At 31.3% G+C, this 19,540-nt stretch overlaps 1 protein-coding gene across 1 annotated transcript in view; it reads right to left on the bottom strand.

The window, feature by feature from the left end:
• The window catches only part of Wdr17 (WD repeat domain 17), a 74,582-nt gene that overhangs the window by 17,315 nt on the left and 37,727 nt on the right, over positions 1–19,540 (bottom strand). Inside the window, exons 9-18 of the mRNA XM_076852376.1 lie at positions 17,086–17,177; positions 14,547–14,629; positions 12,801–12,887; positions 10,308–10,472; positions 7,659–7,861; positions 6,468–6,617; positions 6,244–6,374; positions 5,822–5,947; positions 4,573–4,728; positions 1,869–1,933 (exon numbers count right to left, since the gene is read on the bottom strand). Of these exons, the coding sequence (XP_076708491.1) occupies positions 1,869–1,933; positions 4,573–4,728; positions 5,822–5,947; positions 6,244–6,374; positions 6,468–6,617; positions 7,659–7,861; positions 10,308–10,472; positions 12,801–12,887; positions 14,547–14,629; positions 17,086–17,177 (1,258 nt within the window). The remainder of the gene's footprint in view (positions 1–1,868; positions 1,934–4,572; positions 4,729–5,821; positions 5,948–6,243; positions 6,375–6,467; positions 6,618–7,658; positions 7,862–10,307; positions 10,473–12,800; positions 12,888–14,546; positions 14,630–17,085; positions 17,178–19,540) is intronic.

Below are 19,540 nucleotides of genomic sequence, written 5' to 3'. Positions count from 1 at the left end.
TTGTGGGGAGACATTTTATGCCCATTATTTGGAGTAAAGAGCAGAAAAAAAAATCGGGTGTTTGCTGGTGAAGATTAATGAAATACAATTGGAAGCGTTGTCTGTATTCCCATCTGCAACCTCCCCTCCGTCCCATTGCCTCCCTTAGCCCCTTCTAATCTTGTCTCAGTCTCCTTTCTGGCCAAGCAGCTCTTAAGGTTAAGGATACCTTCCATTTGTACAGATTTACCCTGAGTTACCGAATAAAGATTATCTATTTGACATTCCTATTAAAATCACAAAGGAATCTATAATTCATTATGTCCAAAGAGAACTAAGGATCCTATGTCTCATTTGATTGAAATAATCTAAATTTCACTTTTTTGGGGGTTGTTGGTTTTTTTGTTTTGAAATTCCAGTGAATAGAAACAGTGTTTCAAAACCTAAAACTGAGGAATTATTTGTGACACCTTCCTCACCACTATTACCAAGTCCAGCTAATTTTAAATCCTAAATATGTCAATTTTTTCCACTCTTCTCCCCCATTACTGTTTAACTGTGCCACTGTTGTCTCCTGACATGATTGTTCTCATGCTCTTCAACTTGTCTCCTCATATTTGCTATTGACCTTCTCTAAACTGTTCTTGATACTTTAGCCTGTGTGAACTTTCAAAATGAAATTCTGATCAGGTCACTTTCTACTCTGTTTAAAGTTTGTAATGTCTTAATTTGCTCATTGGATAAAAAAGAAAGAAAAAAAAGAAAAAGCCTAACATGCTACAAAAGCCCCCAAACATTTAGCTCCTGACTACCTTTTCTGTCTCACTTGGCGCCACGCCCAATGCTGGCTTCTGTACTCTATCTTAGCATCCTTTTAGTTCCTAAATGGCATAAAATTAAGCTTTTGCTGAGGTTGAAACAGTGGTATATGAAATAAGTCTCTGCTGCTGTCTAGACTTTATTAATGAGTCAGTGGGAGCAGTAACTTTCACAAGTGTGTTTTGAGGGCAGAGAAATCTTTAAATATATGTGATTCTGGGAGCCTATAGTCTAAAAATGAGAGTCAGCCTATTGCTTAGCTTTCTTTTGGGGCAGCAGGTGCTGAGGAACAGTCTACTTTCCCAGGGAAATATGTAAATCCTTCTGGATTTCATGCTTACCCTTTGACTGGTTTTAAAGCAATAAACCATGAGGAACTGAAGATTGGTGGTAGCTACCAGAAGTTGGGAGAGAAGCAAAGAACTGATTCTTCCCCAAAGCTTCCAGTTGTAACCAATTTTGTCAACAAATTGATTATGGACTTTTTACCTCCAGAACCATGAAGTACGAATTTCTACTGTTTTATCCCATCCAGTTTGTGGCAGCTTGTTACAGCAACCCTAGGAAATGGATCTACCCGAGAAAAAATCTTGTTGGTTTATAGCATTCTAAAACAAGGACATTTAGGTACATTTTCTCAGTGGTCAATCCATTCTCTATCATCAGTACCTCCCTTATACCCAAGAAGAAATGGCAGAATTCAGTGTCTCCTACTAGACTGTAGATTAGATTCTACAAATAATAGAATATTACATTGATAGCTCTCAGGAAATCTTTTTACTTATATTTCAATAGTGAAATTAATCAGTAAGCATGTTTTCTGGTTTGTCTTTGCCTTCATTTATATGAGGAAATTTGTCTTCTGTCTTCATCAGTGGAAAGGACAAATATAAGAATATCAGAATGATTGGTAACTAATTTATTAATCTTTTATAAGTAGATAGAAAAAATCATATATTAAATAAGACAATGTAAGAAAAATCTCATGAGACACTACCACATTTACATATTGCTTCTATTTTAGCATATGACTTTAAAACATCTACTTGGATGCAGACAGCTGGTCTTACCTCTGCATTAACTTCTTCCAGTATTTCACAGAGACCCCTGGTGCAATTGACAGGGCTTTGTCCCACTAGGATCACAGGCAAGAAGGATAAAAACATACCTATTTTGATTATACTTATATCAGGGTTTTAAATGAATTCATATTTATAATACAGAATTTTTAGAGTTCTTGAATTTTCAGGAATATTTTTGAATTCTATTTAATGCATTCCACACAGACTAAATATTACCAAGTTGTAAAATAAAATCTGTGAAATTTTAATATTTAGCAGGGACAATTCAATCACAAACCTAGAGACAGAGAAAGAGGGAAGGAGGGCTAGGAGAAGCAAAATTGTGACAGGAAGGAGATGAAAAGATAGTAACTAAGGAGTATAGTTTGAAAATACTGTAACTCATATTCTAACACAACACCAAAATAATTTGTTCTATTTATATTCAAAATAATACTGAAATTTTAAATTTTAACATTATTTGATTGAAGAAATACACCATTTAATTCTCTTTTTATTTTTTTCATACTCATTTTTATAAAATTTATTCTCATTTCTATCTTTATAATCAATAATGTTTGTCTTATTTTAAAAACTAGACTGCTATTGAGGAGCTCATTATTCAGTTAAGGCCAATTATGACTAATTTGAAAATATGAAATTTTCTGAATTCAAGTTCTAAAAGGAGATGAAGAGAAAATATACTGAAATATCACTACATGAATCAAAATTTTCACTTAATTAAGGCTTTCCAAAATAATGGGGTTCTACTGCAATGAAGCCTTAAAAATTGGTAATTAACTTAAAATAACATTGACTTTTAAATAGTTCATTTTTGAAAATACATATTTAAAATCATGTTACCTGAAAGGTACCCTATAATAAGTTTTAGGAGAAATGTATTTATTATAGTAGGGGAAATGGAAGAAAAATGTTGGAATGTAGATTATTAACTTTGAATCCACCAAGCTCTTTCAATAAAAACATATCAGTTCTCTCTGATATGTGGATACTAACACACAGTGAGGGATAGGGGAAAAATAGAAATTCAGAGGATTAGACAAAGAGGAATGAAGAGAAGGAAGAGGATATAGGAATAGGAAAGACAATGGAGTCAATCTCATTTTATCTTCCTATGTACCTATATGACTACACCACAGTGAATCTCCACATCATGTACAAACAGAAGACTGGGCTTCAAATTAGAATAAGATGAACTCCATGTTTGTATAATTATGTCAAAATATAGTCTACTGTCATGTATAACTTGAAAGAACAATAACAAAATAAAAAATATAAGTGAAAAGATGAAATGTTTTCTTCACCCATAGTTTTAAGTTTATTGAAATAGAAATTATTCTTGAGGAGGTGATTATAAACAGTTACAAGCACACCCATATTTCTAAAAAAAAAAAAACCTATTAAACAGTTCTATGAATATTAAGTCCATCAGTGAATCTGTACAACAATAAATTATTAAGCTTCTTAAGAGATACCTAATTGAGAAAGTTTTTGAGTTAAGAAAGTGTAAAATTATACACACACACACACACACACACACACACAACTTGGAAAAGTAAAGAATTATAGTGTTCTACTAAAACTCATCCATTCTTTTTCTCCTTTTGATAGATTTTTCTTCTTAGTAATGTGCTGTTAAAGATTTGACTCAAAAGTTACTTTTTTATGTGATAATAAAATTTTTACATTACTCTAAATTAAACACATTAAATGTGTAATAATATTGAAAATATTATTGAATATATTAAATGACATATTTTATTATTTCAAGTAGTAATTCATTGCCTCTAAATATGTGGGAAAGTAAAAAGGTGAGTTAAATTTGATTTTGATATATTTTAATGTAACTGCATTGTTTAGTTTTACTTCATATTATTTCAAAGTATTCTTTAAATCACACCTTGTAATTACAAAATTAACTAACTTAGAGGTTGTGAAAATGATAATTGGGTCCATGCCATTCCAACATTTGTTTTAGCAGAGTAGGTAGGTGGAGAATTTTTGTTGAGCTAAAATATTTTTACAGAAAAGGGAAAAGATCAATGAATTTTTACAAAGTGTATCTACCATACAACTTGTCCCCAGGATCAAAGAAACAAGCACTCCAGCCTATGTTCCATTCTAATCACTACCCACCTACTAAAGGTAACCATTGTCCTGAATTTTAATAGCATAGATTCATTCAAACATTTTTTGAAAAATTTATTCTATTGAAATAGTCCTCTATAAAAACCACGATATGCTTTCTAAGTACTCTTCACCAGAGGATCCTCAATGAAAACCCCTCTTCTTGTCAGTGTGGAACTTAGTCACGACAGAGTTTATTAGAAGGAGGATTTTACTGCATGCAAATTAGCCAATTGGGGTTTCATGGCAGTGGTTCTGAAAATTTAGCATGCATAAGAACAACCAGGAGGGCTTACAAAATCAGATTATTGGGCTCTATCTCCTGTTTACGATTCTGTAGGCCTGGGGTAGGACATGCATGCTACCAAATGATGTAAATGCTGCTATCCTGGAGAACTCACTTTGTTAACTACTGTCCTAGGGTATATAGCTGATATCAGACTGCCAGAAAATCAGTTGGATCTGAAAAAAACTAGCTTCATATTTGAATACTTAGTATTAAGTGTATTTTTAATACTTACAGTACTATGTTAAACTCAATAATTTTGCTTTAATGGCATGTTACCTCTCCAAGTTCAACCATAAGTTCACAGTATCTCTGAATTTGTCCTAATCTCAAGTGTATTTCAGCCGCTTCCTTCAGTCTTTCCTCTTTAGTAGGTACACCAATACCACCACCAAATTTAGACATCTTGACTGTTGTTAGTTCTTGGGCTTCAGACTGATTAAAAGAAAATAAAAATTTTAAAATTTTGTTATATAAGAGCCAGACATTTTAAAAGCACATAGCATTGGAAATTGAATATTAAAAATAATGTTTTTCAATGAAATATGATACTTTTAAAAACATAATATTTTGGCATGTGCATGGGAGTGTGGTGTGGGAGAGAAGTTGCATCCTGTTAACACTCTCCAGGTATTGTAGGTAAGTGAAAGAGTGGGGGTCAAAGGGAGTCTAAATTGACATACTACTAATAAAGATCTTGAGTAAAAATTCAAAAATCTTGAATGAAAACAAAAAAATCACTGGCTGTCTTTGACCCCTGTACTGTCAATAGATTTTTCAGCTATATTCTTTAGGTGTTTAGTTTGTGACTGAAGAAAGTACTTCCTCTTTATGAAAATAATTCTTTCACCTTCCTAACATGATTTTCTCCATGCTCTAATAGTTAATTGCTGATATTTCATTAAAAATAATATATCTCTTTTTTCCTGACCCTGTATAAATTTTGTTATTGATACTAGATATTGCCCTAGTTACTTTCTTACATATTGCCTTAGTTATGAGTTAGTTAATAATCCTCTACTAAAATTCATTAAAAGCTCCAATATGATCAGTTTTAATAAAATACATCATGGCATATAGTCTCTTAGATCCTCTGAGGCTAAAAATCATAGTACTTATTATTATTATTGTGTCACAATAATCTTGTAATTGCAGAAAGATAAGGCATTTCAAGGAATTTCAAGTGACCTTAAAAAATGTCATGAGATTCAACCTACGAAAATATGGATACCTTAATCTGTTCTCAAATAATTCATGCTCTCATGATTGGTTTTACAGAAGATTTATCTCCTCAGTGTTCATTTATTTTAGTTTACCAATCTAATCATATAAATATGAATATAATTTCTATGATTAAAGTAATCATATGACACATAATGTAATAATTATTAATGTGATTAACTAGATAAATTAATCATATAATACATAATGTAATTGATTACATTATTTATATTAACGCAATTTTCCTATATTAATAGTGAAAAGGGAAAAGTTGCTTGAATATATTATATTTGCATACTTTACTTACTGTTCTAAATTTAATCAGGTGCTTCAAATGCATTATTCCTTTGCAATAGCTCTGAGGAAGTAAACTATCATCTTGCCCTTTTATCACAGCCACCAAGTTCCATAAATTGTCACTGCCACCTGGAGGCTAAAATGTTGATATAGAGTAACCAAAGATAAAAAGGTGAACAAAAATCTTTTCAGCATTTTGCATCTTCAAAAACACTGTAATTCAGATTATCCATACTGAAAATTAGCCAAATAATAAGTACATACTATGTCACTTATTTCTGATTTCATATTTGCTTTCTTATAATGTAGAGATTTTATTAAAAGGGGTCCACTGAATTGGGATGGTGAATTTAAATATGTGACAACTTACTGGCAATAGCCACAGTGATTCATTTTGTCTAAAGGATCACATTTAATTCCTAAAATACTTACTGATAAACATTCTGAAAACCATCTTAATTTTTTCACTCGAGGATTACCAGCCAGTTTTTCTATTTCCTGTTTAATATCTCTTGATACTTTACCACACAACAGAGGAGGAGTGCCTTGTTCTATGACACAATCTGAAGAACAGAGAGAAAATTTTCCTATAAAATAATATCTGAAAATAAAAATTCATTTATAAATAAAATCAAATGCATGTATATGTTCAATACCAGTATTCCCGATAATTTCTTCCCAAGATCTGTCTGCCAGAATATTTATTTGTAAAGGAGTGATTAAGGGTGTTAATGACCAGAGTCTCACTGTAGAATCACGGGAGCAAGAAGCCATAGTGAAGGGGCGACTTGGATGGCATGTTAAACCTGATGGAAAAATATAAACCTGTTTTAACTAAAGTAAACATTGGGAAGAAAATCTTATTTATAGTTGATTCTTAAAATATCTGCAGAATAGAAGTCATGAAGAAGACGAATAACTGAAAGATTATCAGAATCAAACTTCAACTTGTTTTTAATTAATATGGCTGACAATAATAGAAGAGTTAATAAATTATTAGTATATTCTATAATATGAATATAAAATTAAATAATTATTAGAAAACAAATAGTCCTTTGTGAAAATGCTGAAATTATATTTCATTTGGATAAGCAGCAAGTAGACAGTAATACCAATAGGGCATATAGTATCTATGAATTAATTGAAGGATAGATTAAAGTTCTAGTTACAAGATGAAAACAGAATTGGAGACATCTCAATTGAGAATATCAAAAATAGGATTCTCCCCTACATGCAGTCCCACATTGCCTCAGCTAAAAGACCACTGAGGTAAAGCATATAGATCTGAATAACCAGATTTGGAATACTTTTTCTAAGGAATTTCCTTCCCTAACTAATACAACAGAGAGTAAAATGATATGCAAAAGATAAGTAATTTGATTTTATATACTTATCTCAATTTTACTAAAAAACTTGGTGGTATATGTTTTAAAAATTTCCCTTAGTGTCCCAGATAGAGGAATGACTAAGTGAGTTTTATCTATTCTACTATTAATTTCCTTTTCTGCAACTTAACTCTGAAATGATGGGAAGGGAAGAGGGAAAATTTGACCCAGATATGCACATATGTGCATGGGTATATGTATGTATTTTGTGTGCATATGTGTGTGTACACAGAAACATACACCTGCAGAGAGAGAAAAACAGTGCTAATAATAGTCATCTTCTGATAATTTCTGACAATTTCTTCAGTTTTCTTTTATATATTCTAATATTTCAATAAAAAATTTTCTAATGAGTTTTTCCAAAATGAAATGCTGTAACACTTCTTTAAAAATATCATACTACTCAGAAATTATAAGCATCATTATTATATCAAAATAACAAATACATGAAAAACTCTTTACCGTACACATCTGCACCATGGTCATATACAGTATCCAAACAAGTTCCTTCCCGAGTGTCCCACACTTTTATAGTATAGTCCCAGCTGCCAGATATTAGTAGATATGGAATCTCGGTATTCCACATTAATCCCCTCACTGGTGCAGTATGTCCACTAAGAATATTTATGCAAGCATCTTGAGTATAATCCCAGATTCGAACAGAACTGAAAATAGAATATTATGTATATAATTCAAATTATAATTTATCCAAAGTATTAACATTCTGAATGAATCATAATGATTATTAGCATATTTGAAATGCATATTATAGATCAAGATATATCAATTCTCTTTGTTATAGTAGAGGAAAATGAACATTTATCTATGCCAGAGTTATCTTATTCCAACATTTTTTTATTTTTTTATTTTTACTGGTCATTTTAAAGCAATAAATATCAAATATACTGCTTTAAAATTTATATATGAAAAAGTTGCTCTCTTAAAATGAAATATCCAGAACAGATATAACTGAAAATAAACTATGACTGATAACAGAAATACAACATGAAAATTATTTGCATATCATGAAAATACATATATGATGATGGATATTATCTGAAAAATTATTATAAATTTATGCTTTTACCTATATAGTAAATCATTCCTTCATGGCTTGGGGTCAGTAAAATAACTTGCTTGGTCAATGTGAAATCAATCTCAGTCAAGTGAAAATTTAAATATAAGTAGGTTCATGATATTACTTGGATCTACTAATTGCACAAAGTACAAATGTTACTGAAATCAAAGTTTGAATTTAAAATCAACCTAAGTCCTACAAATGCTAATAAGTTTTTTAGTCAAAAACTTATACCAACCTGACAATATCAAAATATTGGTATGTCAAAGGTTATACTGTACTATAAGGGAGATACAATAAGTACTTTTATTTCTTTAAAGCATATCTTTGTACTTTATATAAAAAGGCTCCCTTCATTCTCCCATCTTCCTAGTATAAGATAATAAAATCAATTCTCCATATCCATTGGTTCTACATCCACAGATTCAATCAAGTATCGAGAGAAAATATTTTTTAAAACTGCATTTGTATGGAACATGTACAGACTTTTAATTGTCATTATTCCCTAAACAATACAGTCCAACAACTATTTACATAATATTTATAGTATATTGAATATTGTAAGCAATCCAGACATGACTTAAAGTATAATTGGAACATGCCCATAGATTATGAGGGACTTCAATATTCAGAGTTTGGAGTGCATGTAGTATCCTAGAACAATCTCCTATGAATACTCAGGGATGAATGTATATCTGAACATATTATAACCTACAAGTTTTGGTGCTAGTTTCCTATATATGTTAACATTTAAATATTTACAGTTTACTATCATGCTTTCATAGATAAAAATATGTTAAATTGATTTCTATCAAAATAATCAAATGCTATTGTTGGGGACTCACTAGAATGGGGTCCTTCCTTTCATGAAAGGAGTCAGTTAGGTTTTGACGTCATGTATGTTTTCTGAATGAACATAAGAAAGGTTTTTATATGTCCCACTATACATGAGTATTGTCTAGGATTCCCAGGATGAGGTATAGTATTTGTGAGCTATGCTGAATACATTAGTAATTAATAGTTTCCTTACATTTTTACCTTTATTTAAAAGTGCTAGATAAATTTAGTGAGGAATAACAATTATATATATAAACAGTGACTACTAATGGGATAATCTTAGTAAAGCCTTTCAATTTTCACTACCATAAATAAGTAAAATGCTTACTGCTGTCTTTCTGAAAATAATCCTTAGATAATAATTAATATTATGCCTTTTTCCATATGGAACAGAATTTAGACATTGAAGTCTATGTTGAGAGACTGGAATAATTTCATAAATAATATTCACTTTTAAATAATAACCATATTTGAAATAATATTTTAAGTAATAAACCACAAAACCTCATAATTGTTTCTTCTATTAAATTTGAATTTATGCCAAAAATTTAAGGTGAAAATGCTTAACTATTTAATTTAAACCCATGGATACTATGCACTCTGACTTGTACTGATAAAAGATTTTTTCTTACACAAATTTATCCCATCTTCAAGTAATGATTAAACATACCATTCTGTATAAATGTATCTTTTTAATATAAAATATGGACAAAATGTTAGAAACTGCCACCAACAGAGAAAAATGTTAAGTTCATCTCATTTCTAAAATGTTCTTTTCATGCTAAAATTTATGATCAGTTTTTATTCCATTCTTGATGAAATAATACAGTTGTTTTTCATATCAAACATAAGAACATTATTAAAAACTCTTCATATTTTATAGTTTTTTTTCAGATCTTCCCTTTTCCTATGTATTTTTTTAAAAATTTGTTTCTGTTTTCTTGCCAGTATGCTAGAAATAAGCATTCATAATGAGCAAAATATATAAGAAAATAAAAGCCATGACTATAATGATACCATAAGCATAAAAGAATTTAACATTTTTTACTGAATTTAGTTTTAGTTGTTAGCTGCCTGCTTTTTAAGCACAAATTTAAAGTATACCCACATATAATTTGATCATATAAATATGTGCATCTCTGGGAAATATATTTATGATTTTAAGTACTAGAAAATTAGAATCCAAAAATACATACCCATCATCAGATCCACTGCAAAGAATTCCTTCTCTCAGGGGAGACCATTTAACATGAAAAACTTTTGCTGTATGTCCACTAAAGACTTTCAATGGTTGATCTGAGCTGGTGGCTACATAATAGACACGCACATTTTTGTCTTCACAGCCAGTGGCAATCATGTCTCTGAAATGTCATCCATGGAACATTAAAATATGATAACTTTGATATTACTCTCTACTAATAATTTAAAAAATGCACAACAGTTCTAATTCCTAAAGAATTCATTGTCTGCTTCTTTTGTGAAGACTAAAACCTTACATATATAAAAACATCAGATATAATTATGCTAACTGCTCATTTGCAGCAACTGTCCCAGTATAGAAAAAATTCCTTTCTCAGTGTTTCTTAAACAACTAATTATATTGCATGAAAATCTAATTTTTATTCCAACTGCCCAAATGCTTAAAAGAGACAAATAAGAATGTGGAGCTATTCTATTGAACTATTTTATTATTCAGATATAATGTAATTCTATTCATATTTAACACATATTTATTGAACATTATCTCTTCAAAGGACAATAAAGTTTTGAAACCCAGTGTTTTGTTAATAATATTCTGCTAAACATAGATAACATAATTATCTCACGGAACTTACATTATAGAATATGAGATAGTTAATATGCAAACAATCACACAATTCAAAATCCAATTTTATTATAATAAGTAATCCAAAGGCACAATATTGAGGTCAGGGAAGACTTTTTTGTAAAAAGTTTTTGAGCTCAGAGCTGAAGGATAGGTGGCAGTTCTTTGTCCAGCCCAGGTGGGGTGTGTGGTATGTAGAGTGTGGTGGGAAGTAGAATCCTAGCTAACAGGCACAGCTTGAGTGAAAGCCTTGAGCTGAAAATCAGCTGGACAATACAAAGAACTGAAAGCTAATGTGAGTAGATACAGGGAGCAGGGGGAGCAAGGCTTGGAATGAGATTAATGAAGTACACCAAACCCAATTTATAGTGGTTCCTCATAGGGCCTAAGTGTTTGCATTTTATCCTGTAATTATTGGGAAACTATTGAAGGATTTAAATAGTAGAATGAATAGATTCTTAGATCTATATTTTAAATGGCTGCTATATCAGCAAACAGAGGTGGCTGGGGAGAAGGGGTAACAAAAATGTAAATTCTGGAATTGATTTAGAAGACTTCTGAGGGCATCCAAAAGTAAAGGAAAATGCAAATAAATATCATTGGTTTAGTGGCAGGGGGATGTTTGGAAAGAGTATGACAGGCATTGATGGCTTCTGGAAATTGAGAGTTTATAAGGTAGAAAGAGGCAAGAATTATGGCTCAGTGGGGAATGTGCTGGTCACCAGCCTATTTTGTGTATAACCTAACAAGGTGCTAACAAATTCCTCAATATTTACTGGAACAAATACACATGGCAGTCGTTTTGTATCATACCATGATTTGATTCAGAACACAAGAATAATAAAGCTTTAAGTTTTTTTGTGCCAGGGACTAAACCCAGGGGCACTTAACCCCTGAGCCACATCCACAGCCAGCCTTTTTATTTTGAGACAAGGTCTCCCTGAGTTGTGTAGGGCCTTGTTAAGTTGCTGTGGCTGGCTTTGAACTTGCAATCCTCCTGCCTCAGCCTCCCAAACTTCTGGGATTACAGGTGTGCATCACTGCATCTGGCTGTTATTTATCTATATATTTCCCACATGTAGTATGAAAAAATAAGATAATTCATGATATTTGACAAATGTCAAATGTTTGGATTTTTAAATATAATCCATATCATATCAAAGAGTGTTTGAAACACAAAATTCTTGAAGTGAAGTGAGTTAAAGGTCTAGTTTTAGTAAAATTTTACTTGGATTTAATTTTAAGTCTTGGATTATTTTTACATAATATATACTCAGCTCTTAAGCAATGATGCCTTTTCAAAACCATCCACTTAGGAGGCTGAGGACATAGCTCTGTTGGTAGAGTGCTTGCCTCACATGCAAAAGGTCCTTGGTTCAATCCCTAGTACCATCAGCACCACCACCACCAACAACAACAAAAAACCCATCCACTTAAGTTCTGCATCTTAGGAAATTACTCAATGCAGAGTCATTAACCTGAGGTGAAGACCAATATGAAGCCATGATGGAACAATACCATTGCAGAGATACCTAAAAGAAATTAGAGAAAGGACCACATTTCTATGGTAGAAGTCACACACAGAGTGGACTTATTTCTGTTTTTCTTACTTAGAAGTATGCTTTTTTTCCAAAGTATCAGAAAGTTGTCTTGAGAGCAGTAAATCAGAATTTCCATGTAAAAACTTTATGAAATAAAAACAACTAAAATAAATTAGCAAATACAAAGCTCTTTCTCATTTTCTAGGCAGGGAAATATCGAAAAAGAGAGACGAGTATTATCTATGGAAATAAAATTAAATTTCATGGTAATTTGAAATCTGTGATATAAGATTATTACTTATTTCAGGAAAAAAAACACTTACTTGTTGTTTTGGCTCCAATCACAACCAAACACTGGAGCTGGATGTTTGTATTTGTGCAGTACTTTACCATCAATTGTTCGGATAATACTGAAATTCATTATCACATGTTAATAAGAAAAGGACATTCTAAATACATTATTTGAGAGAACAAAGTCAAAATTGTAAGTTTCAAAGATGGAATTCTAGGATAGAAGCATTTTTGCAAATTAAAAGAAATATTTAAAAGTACTACATAAATAATATTGTCAGTTACAAATACATCTGAACAGATAATATTAATTATGGTAATTCACTTGAAGCAAATTAAGTGTGATAAATTTATTTGGGGAATTATTTTTTAGTTGAGGAAAAATATAACTTAATACATTTTAAAATATAATGATATAACTAACATGGGCATTAGACTTTTAGCTTCATAATTAGGTGGTTTGAGATTTATAGTATTCGTTTATAAAGATGGTTGTATAACCATTACACTAAGACCTATAAGTTATAACATTTTGATAGCATATTCTCAGTTATATAATGAGATATTCAGAGAACACCCCCAATTCTCAGCTCCTGTAAAGGAGTCTACATTATTTAATTATTTAAAAAAGCTCTAGTACCCTATTCTATTATTTTCACAATGGAAGGAATATCAATTCCATTAGGGGGGAAAAAGCTTTGTGTAAATTAAAGTATTATAAGTTCCAAAGGGAAAAGACACTCTTAAATGACATTAGGTCTCCCAAAACTTTTGGGGTTCCTGGTGAGTTAGGTGAATAAGACTTAGAAATGTTTAGTTACTGAATATGGCATTTATCAAATAACTAATGCCTTGAAAATACATGACAAACTTAACTATGTATCGCTTAGTCAAAAATTCTCATGTGTATCTTTTGCACTTTAGCATCTTCCAATTTGTAAATAGTTCCTTTAATGAAAATCATCAACTAATGTTATTAATTCTAAGAATTTTAACTTCTTGGTAAAGAATCCTTTGTTTACATAGCTTTTGTCTTCTCTATTAAAATTCAAAACTGAGGATAGGAAAGTTGGATTTAGTCTAGAAAAATCCAACAAGACAAACTTATATGTTCTTAGCAACCCTGAGTGTCTATATCTGTCAAAGATTACTATGCTAATAGTCAAAGGTAGCATAATATGATTTTTTAAAAAAAGTCTTAATACCAAGGCAATTCTTATGTAGTTTTGTATTTTTTTACATAAAAATTTAATTTTTCCTGGGATTTAACAGAATTAATAAAGAACATATTTCTGAAAAACAGGATCAATGAAGTTAGCTCCTTTTAAAATAAAAAGGAACTTCTCACTTACATCACCATGTTCCTCCTGACAAAGATGTTTTAAACTTTTATAAATAATAAATCTACAAAACTGTGAACAACTTTCTAGAGCACTTGATATCTCCTGAACTACTTCCCCCCCCCAAATGATCAAAAGTTTCCCCCAAAATGTGATGAGTCTTTCAAGTTTCCTTGAGGTAATTCAGTCTTTTAGCTATAATTCATGTAATGTCTTCATTTAGCACGCAAATGATTGGTTCATTTTTAAAATATCATTGGATTGTTATTTGTTAATGATAAATCACAGCAATATAGTAGGTGCCTATACTGGCCTGTAAATAATATTTATGATAGTTGGTATACCTATACAAATAAGATCTCACTGATACACAATTGGAATGACCAACTGGGTCTTTCATAAATAGGATAATTTTATAATATCATACACAGTACTTACCAGAACCCATCACCACTGCAGGTTGCTATTCTTTTGGAATCTTTGTGACTCCAGGCAATGCAGAATATTCCATTTTTTCCATGCTTCAAAAAATGCAAAATTCCTATCAATAAGAAATAATTCACCCCTTTTTCTCTTATTTATTTACTTCTTCTAAGTATTACTTTTCTATTAGGAACTTACTCTAGGTGATACTAAAAGACATTCTTGTCAATATCAGAAACCTGAATATATACTTTAAGAATGTGTACAGGTGTCACACTTAAACAAATCCAGTGTTTAAGGCACATATTGAGTGGCTCTATTTTTTTTTTTTTTTTTTTGGCTGAATACAGCTGAAGAGTCAAAATCTGCTTCTTCAGTTATCCACAGAACTAAGATGTGCTTAATGTCTTTTCATGTGAATGCCAGTCTGTAGATGAAGATATATATGTGTCTGCTTTCAAAAACAGGCTACTACAATTATAGTATAAGAAATATTGCAAATAACTATTATTACTGGGTCATCCTTCTAAGTCGCAAAAGGACTACTAATTACAAAAAGAGACTTAAAGTTATTCCTATAATAAATCAGTCTTATGTTTACTTGTTCCTCTGCATTCTGGGACAAGGCAATAGTCTAGGGGTGTGATGAGAATTTTAAAACACAAATATACATAGGAATGCCATCCACTAACTGTGTGATGAATGAATAAGTAAAGATTATAATCAGTTCATTTCTAAATATAAATTTAAAATATTTCTATTTTATATGAATGTAAGTAGGATTTAAATTGTGATAGCCATTAAGGGAAAAACTAAAGTGGCTTTTTTTTTTTTTTTTTTTTTTTAGTACAGGGGCGTGAACCCAGGGGCTACCACTGAGCTGCATCCCCAGTCAGTTTTTTTTTTTTTTTTTTTTTTTTTGTAAGAGACAGGGTCTCACTGAGTTGCTTAGGTCCTCTCTAAGTTTCTGAGGCTGGCTTTGAACTTGAGATCCTCCTGCTTCAGCCTCCTGAGCTGCAGGGATTATAGGTAAGCACCACTGCACCTGGCTAAAGTGGCTTTTTATTTTTATTTTGCATCTTCAAGTTGCTTTAAAAATATACAGATTTCACTTCTTAAAGTAGTGTCCAGTTTGTCTTTACCTCTTTGGGCATCAAGGAAGGTAAATTTGTACAAGTGGACATAAAAAATATAGTCCATAGATTTATTTAGTTTGAGGGGTAGAGAGGCCTTCATTTTTCTTTTCCATGAAAAGGGCATTTATGGCTAATTCCTTGCATTTCTTTTGTGGGGACTCATATAGTTTAGTTAATTAAAGCTAGCTTTAAATTTCCTCATATTTATAACATGAACTTGAGGTAATTTTGATGTTGGTCTTAACTGTGATTGAGTGCTGAGGAAATACTGAATGAGCCTAAGAGATGTGCTTGATACTATGAGACTGAGTTGTTAGAATCAGTTGGAACTTCTTAAGTGTTAATGGATAAATATTTTAGGTCAAAAGGTGCCAAGATGCAATAAGAAGAAATCAACAAATCTGCTAAGCAAGGATACCATTTTAAAATCTTGATCAAAACTTTCATCTTCCTGCTCACTTCTTTTATATCTCATTATTTGTTACGGGATAGGTTGTTCTGGTGATGGGAACAGGTTGGGGCATTGCTGAACTGAAAGAATATTGTTTCATTATATTTAGAGAAAGGGAAGGATATAATCCATGTCATGTTTATGAAAGTTTCTTTGTTTAAGTACAAAATTGCTTACTGGTGGTTAGAAACGTTTCTCATAAATGCATTTGCAACATTACTATAGAATCCTCTGGGAGATCAAGGCTATGAAATGCCATCCTTAATGGTATTAAGAGTCTTTTGTATAAATGGTTTTAAACTTTCAAATAAATAAATAATTTCCCAAGGCATTATATATTTAATAAGCTTCAACAGAAATTGTTTAAAATAAATTAAATTTCAAGATATTGAGACAATGCTAGATCCTATTCCTGTTGTCCCAATCATACACAACATTACAATGAGATCATATAAATTTTTCAAGTATTAATGGAACTCAGTAAAATACAGAATGATAATTTAAGCCTATGGATAAATACAATCTGTGGCATTACATACAGGAAAAGGGCCAGTTTTAGAGCATGTCATGCAATAATAGAATTTAGGATTGAGGAAATTAAAGAAATTATGGAATAAAACTTTATAATTTTATAGGTGAAAAAACAGATTCGAGACAATAAAACAGAACCAGGACTATAATTTGGGACTTCAGAGTTTAGTTTTCCTCCCATTATTTAATATTTGTCTAGCTTTAGTGGAGGATGACGTAACAGTCTTTTGAATCTGTAATGAGACTTCAGGTGAATTTTTATATCTTAGCTATAATTCTCACAATGAATTTTAGCATGTGAATACCTCCTTGCATATTCCTCTAATTGATAGAATCATATGCCACCAGGCTATCATCTGTTGATTAAGAAAGAAAACATTTACAAAATAGGTAGTATAAGATACCATGCTATTTAGTAGTGGTAGACATAGCTTACCTCATTAAATCGCTGTATCATTTTGCCCTTTTGAACATCCCAGATAAAAGCACCATTTTGGGAAGTTGCCCCAGCAATACAATTCAAGTCACCTTAGGAAATAATACATTAGACATTATATATTAAATATGTGCCACAAATGTAAGTCCTTTCAAATATGCAATTTTTTAAATGTAAAACTTGAGATTTGTAATTTATAACTGAATATATTTATCAATGCATCAAATCTGGAGAGGAGAATACAATGAATGTATCCACTATATAACTTCAACAGTTATCAAAATATGGTCAATCCTGTTTCATCTATCCTTTACTGGACATCTTTGGAACATATCTGATATCATATTATTTGGTTAATAAATAAATATATCTAAAAGACATGGATGGTTTTATTACCAATAACAAACTAACATAATTAAACCACAAAATTATCAATAGTTCCTCAATATTATCATATATTTAATGACTATTCATTCTTCTTTAATAATATTTTAGTAATGAGAATACTTTTGTAAACAAATCTCATGAAAAAATATTTTTCAAAAGCATAAACAATACCTTCTATTTTTAAGAAATAAAGGCCAATAGGGAAAGCAGTATGGAGATTCCTGGGAAAGCTGGGAATGGAACCACCATTTGACCCAGCTATTGCCCTTCTCGGACTATTCCCTGAAGACCTCAAAAGAGCGTACTACAGGGATACTGCCACATCGATGTTCATAGCAGCTCAATTCACAATAGCTAGACTGTGGAACCAACCCCATGCCCCTCAATAGATGAATGGATAAAAAAAATGTGGCATTTATACACAATGGAGTACTACGCAGCACTAAGAAATGACAAAATCATGGAATTTGCAGAGAAATGGATGGCATTAGAGCAGATTATGCTAAGTGAAGCTAGCCAATCCCTAAAAAACAAATGCCAAATGTCTTCTTTGATATAATGAGAGCAACCAAGAACAGAGCAGGGAGGAAGAGCAGGAGGAAAAGATTAACATTAAGCAGAGTCATGAAGTGGGAGGGAAAGGGAGAGAAAAGGGAAATTGCATGGAAATGGAAGGAGACCCTCATTGTTATACAAAATTACATATAAGAGTTTGTGAGGGGAATGGGAAAAAAATAAGGAGAGAAATGAATTACAGTAGATGGGGTAGAGAGAGAAGATGGGAGGGGAGGGGAGGGGGATAGTAGAGGATAGGAAAAGTAGCAGAATACAACAGTTACTATTATGGTATTATGTAAAAATGTGGATGTGTAACCGATGTGATTCTGCAATCTCTGTAATGTTTTGAATAACCAATAAAATAAAATAAAATAAAAAAGAAATAAAATATATCTGTGAAAATAAAACTACTATTAAGTTAGCAGATGGTCACGGACCTAAGTATTTTTTGCAAGACAATGAAAGTAGAGGTTTCTTCCCACTAGAAGGAAGGAACAGCTGTTATCTACTAGCTGGAAGTATGAACATGCAGGAATACTCTGTGATAAAATATCATAAATACTAAAAGTCATCATATTTCTAGTATTTTTATTCTATTGCTCCCTTTGGGTTCTCAAATCATTTCCAAACTTTTTTACAGTTTTTTTTTCTTTTCTTGGGGAATATATTCTAGAATTTGGAAGAAATTATGTAATAATCAATATCCTATTTCCATTCCTGTCAACATTCATGTTTTAAATTTCATCCACATTTACCTAAAAACCATGATTCATAAGTAATCACACAGTAAAACATGACAGAATTTCCATTTTTTAACATTTTTACTTTCTTGATGCAAATTATCAATGTAGAGAGTGAAAGACTGCTTTCAGTAAGAGCAGGTCTGTGTTATAACTTGAAACAATGGTTCTCATATTCAAAATCTTTATTTAAGTTTTAAGTTTGAGACATATACATTTTGTATGTTCAGCTGATAGGCTGATCCAGTTGCATACTGCTGGCCAGGAGAACCTGCCACACAGTTGTGTACTGCAATGATTAAGAACACAAGTTTAGGTATACTCTATTTAATAAAGAGACAAACACCCTCTATCATTAAGAATTATAAGTAAAATACTTTTTTCTATACATTTCATTGTATATGAGAAATACAGAAAGTCCTTAACCTTTTTTGTGTCATGAACCTCTCTGAAAATCTGATTACTATTACATTTTTTGATAGATATAGGCAAGCGCGTGTGCACGCACACACACAAACACAAACTAAAAATCATTCATAAAATCTCAAGAGATTTTCAGATTCCTTGAAGACATCTAAATACCTTGGAGACACATAAATTCAAGGTTACAGAATCCCCTTGTATAATGAAATAAGTTTTTTTTAAAAAGGGTAAGCTATATCCTGGTTACACATTATAATTGAATTAATATATTATGACAAATAAGTGAGCATATATATTGTATAAAGTGAAAATCCATTTAAAAGTAAAACATAATTTTTTATGGAAAA

Source organism: Callospermophilus lateralis, chromosome 4, assembly GCF_048772815.1.
Source record: "Callospermophilus lateralis isolate mCalLat2 chromosome 4, mCalLat2.hap1, whole genome shotgun sequence".
In the NCBI taxonomy this organism is placed as follows: domain Eukaryota; kingdom Metazoa; phylum Chordata; class Mammalia; order Rodentia; family Sciuridae; genus Callospermophilus; species Callospermophilus lateralis.
This window is presented reverse-complemented; position numbering and strand designations above follow the sequence as displayed.